The sequence below is a fragment of the Trachymyrmex septentrionalis genome, unplaced genomic scaffold, assembly GCF_001594115.1.
Source record: "Trachymyrmex septentrionalis isolate Tsep2-gDNA-1 unplaced genomic scaffold, Tsep1.0 scaffold313, whole genome shotgun sequence".
Classification (NCBI taxonomy): domain Eukaryota; kingdom Metazoa; phylum Arthropoda; class Insecta; order Hymenoptera; family Formicidae; genus Trachymyrmex; species Trachymyrmex septentrionalis.
The window spans coordinates 82448-87582 of record NW_017305478.1 but is presented as its reverse complement, the minus strand read 5'-3'; the positions used below and the strand labels follow the sequence as shown (position 1 = coordinate 87582).

Below are 5135 nucleotides of genomic sequence, written 5' to 3'. Positions count from 1 at the left end.
CACACACACACACACACACACACACACACACACACACACACACACACACACATATACTCGTATATATATATGTGTGTGTGTGTGTGTGTGTGTGTGTGTGTGTGTATATGCATACATACATCCCGAACGAAGTTACTTATAGTTTTGAAAGAAGAATAATGATCCATCAAGAGGGAACAGCTATGTATTTTGACGATTTTAAAGCAGAATTAATAATTCCAAATTGTATATGACTTTGTGGCTTTCAAAGCGATAATTGGAATTATTAATTTTACTTTACAATAATCCAAAATTTTTAGCAAAAAAGAATATTGTTGGTCCGTCAAGAGCATCGTTAATTCTGTTAAAATCCAAATAAAAAAACATTATCATTGGAAGCCGCAAAATCCAATTGTGCAGCTAATTCGTACACGCATGTATTGTCTATTGTCATTATTAACAAGCCATTGTTATTTCTTGATGTTCAGTCCACAACTTCGCCAAAGACACCGCAGGAAACGAAGAATGACGTGAGTATATCATACAGCTAATCAAATAGCGTGCAAATTAGGTATATCATGTGTCGCTTTTTCTCTATCTTCCTCACTCCGCTCTTTATGGCCTTCGTCGTCTGATCATGATATCATGATTAAAATTAATTTCTTGTATTTCATCAAAATCGTGGAAGTAAAAATAAATAGAACTTGGCCCTACAAACAAACGTGCGACTGCATAACATATATCTCGTACATCGATATTCCCACACTGGAAATCACTATTTATAATCAGCATGATAAATCAGTTAGTTTACCTCCACGATTTACGAGATACCAAAATGTGCTTATCATCACTTTGCAATAAAGTGGTAAAGTTCTATCTATATCGCCGGATATAGACGTGAGTAAGTAAGATGTACATTAGATGAGAGATTTAAGCATGTATTTATGCATGTTTCTAAATTTATTTAGACTCTAGATCAATCGTTACTTCTGTCTTATCGTGCTTTTAAATCTAATTTCATTGATGAATATTATAATAAATATGGTCTATTATCACTTATTCGATTACGTGAGAAAAACAGGAAAACCTTCTACGTCTATCTTTTTATTTTCACTCTCCTCTAGCCGCTTATTAAATAGAATTTTATTATCAAATGAATAATACAGTCCTCGTCATTCATTTTCTTAGATCCCGACGCAAAAATTAGACATCAAGGCTGAAAGCAAGATCGGTTCGTTGGACAACGTAAAGCACAAGCCGGGTGGTGGCGACAAAAAAATTTTCAACGACAGAGATTATCTTCGGCAGACGAGTTCCAACGTTGAGAGTTTGAATGGCAGCGGGTCTCAGGTATATTTCTTCTGCAAAGTAAAAGAGTCTTGAGAATATAATTTCATCACGGAACTTTGTTACTTCATTACTTCTCTCTTGAGAACTTTTACGCGGTAGAATTTCTCTGATGATTTTGCAAAGAAACATGTCACTATGATGAAAAGTTCCAGCCAGACAACATTTCTTCTCGAGATTTTTCGCATTATTTTTTCTGCATCTATGTGCTTAAACACGCGTTGCATGCGTAGTCACAATGGCATACACAGAGCACATTTAAATACTAGCTCGCATTGATAGACAAAGAATTGTGAAAAATGTACGTATAACGATAGAAAAACGTTTGAAATATCGTATTGGAAATATCATCTTAGAAATTATTTAAAACAGTCTTCGATAAGACTGGTCTCCGAGATAAAGAAATTATTTATTAAATGTTCATAATATTTCTGACCGCAAAACTTTGTTCTTTATTGAACTTGTCTATTTCTGCTGGTTGTTACCTTCGCAAAAATGCATTTATCGTGATTATGCAATTGCGGTCTCCATGTCACAGATATTAAGGGTCGTTAATTCTGCGCTCTAAATTGACCTTTACAGGACGGGAAAACCACAATGGTGGCACCGAAAGAATGTTGTATGTATTTTGAAGCAGAAATACAATGAAATATATAATAAATTATAACAAATTTTACTTTTACTTAAAGAAAAGTTGTAAGATTTAAAAAATAGACTCCCGCCCTCTAAAGGTTAAACTTAATCGTAATGCAATTGGTTTTGTTTCTTTCTAAATCTCATTCGCAAAAAAGGGAAAACTGAAGAAATAATTAATAAATTAGATGTTGAAGAAGCACATTCAAGCACAATCAGGATAAGCAGCATGAAACGAGATAGGAAAATTTGTTTTATAATACAAGTAAATCTTTTGAAACCATCTAAATTATTAGAATAACATCTAATGGTTATATTGATGAAATGCTAGCCTATCGCACAGCCTGAAAGAGTTAACGCGCATTAAAAGACATTAAAGGACATTTATTTATTTTACTCATGCCCATTTCTACCAATGTAGATTAACTTTAATCGAGGTTCAACTTACTTTCATCTTCCTCTAATTTTTAGAACTAGAAAAAGATGAAGAGTTGAACCGAGATTAAAATTAACCTGCATTGATAGAAACGGGCATCAGTCGATTTATTCAGTTCGCAAGGATGCTGCAGGCTTAATCCTGATATCGTGTCTTGTGCCCGCAGAGCCCCGTGCCCTCCGGCGCGATCACCGGCAAGAACGGCCTGCCAGCCTCGGACGAGAACCTGAACCAGGAATGCTAGGTCACGAAAAGTCGGCCGATAGACCCGCTTTAATTATATCATTTGCATGTGATTAATCACGTTTATCCATCTACCCCCCCTTTGGAGGACGAACGAGCGCTGTCCTTGCGCGATCGAGAAAAACATTGAGATATACGGTGCGCGGAACTTCTCGAAAAAATTAGCACTGCGATTGATATCTCGTCTACGCAAGCGACAAAATTTGCGCGACGGACGAATTAATGATTAAATCAACGAGGCAATTATCGCGTCGATTTGTTATCGAATACAACGCGAGATTCCCGAGTACTTTCATCTCGCGTTCACAGCGATTTTAGTTATCATTAAAGAGAGATAAAGCAAATACGTCATTGTGCGTTGTACGAAAACACTCTTTATCCAAATGTTTACGTAAGTGCGCAAATCATAAGGCAATCATATAAAAAAAACAAAAGAACTGAGAAAAATATTTCACTTTTTTTGTAATACAGATGAAGAACAGATTTGAGGAACAATCTCTATACATGAGGGTTCTTTTTAAGCCTTAAGCGATAGCTTTTTTTATCAAGAATTTCTGTCACGGTACGTCTTTGCGATTTCTAAATCATTATGTCGACGCATTTTTCATGCGCCCTCGCTACGTGAATATTAATATTTGCGAACTTTTTCGATTTTTGATACGCATTTATGCCATAATCAACATATATCAGAAATTGCAGTTTAGTTGTCTCATACGAATTTAATATGTTTTTCAATATGTTGTAATAGAGCGTAATCGCTTAAGAAGTTAACAAATATTCGTGAAGATGACAAAGCTATCGACAAAGAATAGGGCAAATATAATTATAAATGTCTTTAAAGCTAAATACCCCCAAATTTTATTTTGTAGACGACAAGAATGTGTAAATTTTTAAATTTAATTTATAATATTGCCAATCATGTTCAATTTCGCGAGTAAATTCTATCCTTATTACTTAATTTATCACATTATCAAGTGTCATAGATTCGCTTTCGTATCTGTAGTAGATTCCAATGAAAGTACAAAAATCACACATACCCGTCGTTGTAATGTGCGCAGGAAAAACCATCGCGTCCTCTTAGGGGGAATAGACGTTAGACAAACGCGCGTACATTAATTTCCGCATGAGGAAGTCTTAACAGCCGACAATCCCTCGATATCGTGCGTACGTTGCATTTCACCGGAATTACGGGGTACATACGCCATCCCGAATAGTTAAATCGCGAACGACAATGTGTAGTTACCGTTCACGTGAGCAATCTTTGACACGTGGTCGATCTAACGATTTCGAGGAGACGGAAGACTATAGCAATCTTGATCGACGTGTAGATGAATCGAAAGGGAGCCACAAGCGTTGCGTCGGCTTTCAGTTCATCATGGATAACTTAGCTTTTTGCGCCATAAGTATGTACGCGCCACAACATAAGTATGTATTGTAGCCACGACTACAATAAAAAGAAAATCGCGTTGTTATATCTCATTGAGTGCGTTCCGTTTCGCGCATAATGTATCATTTTATCCTTATTGTTCACCGCATATTAAAGTAGCATACCCAAGTAGCATATAAAATGACTCCAAATTCTTTGAAGTGGAATCTTACTCCATAAAGAGTGAAAATTGAGCTACTTTTAACAAAAAAATCTTGATAAAAGATGACTCAATTTTCAATCTTTGAGAATTCACTCTTCAGAATGAGATTCACTCTAAGAGTTTTAGAGTGATTACATGAAGCGTGAAACGGAACACTTTATCGGTGCTTTATGCGCGGAGTTATCCAAGATATGCTCGGTGCAACGAGGTCGCGAGGGAGGAGAAGAAAGTGCCAGAAGAGCCGTGTAACACGCAGGTGAATCGCGACGTGTTCGCGTGAGACACCCGTCAGATACATTTGGGTTGATTAGAGAGATTGCGCTTAGACGACAGGACATACGAGATATTCGTGTAAACCTTACTGTAGATACGTAATCAACACATTGCATCCCACGAGTATATATATAATATATATATATATATATAAATATATAAAATATCGTTGGTGCGAAAAAAAAGAGCCATCGGGAGATGATCAGTGTTAAGGATGAGTGTTTGTCAACGGAAAGGAGAGATCGATGATGGAGAATTATTGCGGCCACGCCAAAAATAAAAATCTCTCACTTACGTCACTACACTACCTTAGGTACCTCGTGCAATTTACACATCGCTAAAAGGAGAGAAAAAAAAAGAAGGGAAGAGGGGGAGATATGTAACACATTATTTACACTGTATTGCTTCCACATGAATTATTAAGAGATCATTCGATTCAATTAATTTGACGCTGCGATATTTCACGGAGACAGAGAATGATAATTAACGTTCAGATCTTCGTAATTATCATAAGTTATCACGATCGCAATAGTGTAACAACGCGTCCGCGCGTCTTGGATTAGGATCGCTCTGGAGAGACATTATAATAATATTTTTGTTTTTAAATTTATTCCGTTCTTTGTCTCTCAACACCC

At 36.4% G+C, this 5135-nt stretch overlaps 1 protein-coding gene across 3 annotated transcripts in view; it reads left to right on the top strand.

Moving 5' to 3' along the window:
- Window positions 1-3037, top strand: part of LOC108749796 (microtubule-associated protein tau) — a 32876-nt gene extending 29839 nt beyond the window's left edge. For 2 of the 3 annotated variants that reach the window (XM_018488764.1, XM_018488763.1), the window contains exons 7-9: window positions 468-509; window positions 1168-1329; window positions 2562-3037. In XM_018488764.1, coding sequence (XP_018344266.1) covers window positions 468-509; window positions 1168-1329; window positions 2562-2639 — 282 coding nt within the window. In that variant the 3' untranslated portion in view covers window positions 2640-3037. The remainder of the gene's footprint in view (window positions 1-467; window positions 510-1167; window positions 1330-2561) is intronic. The other variant, XM_018488765.1, reaches the window with a different exon arrangement.
- The last annotated feature ends 2098 nt before the right edge of the window (window positions 3038-5135 follow it).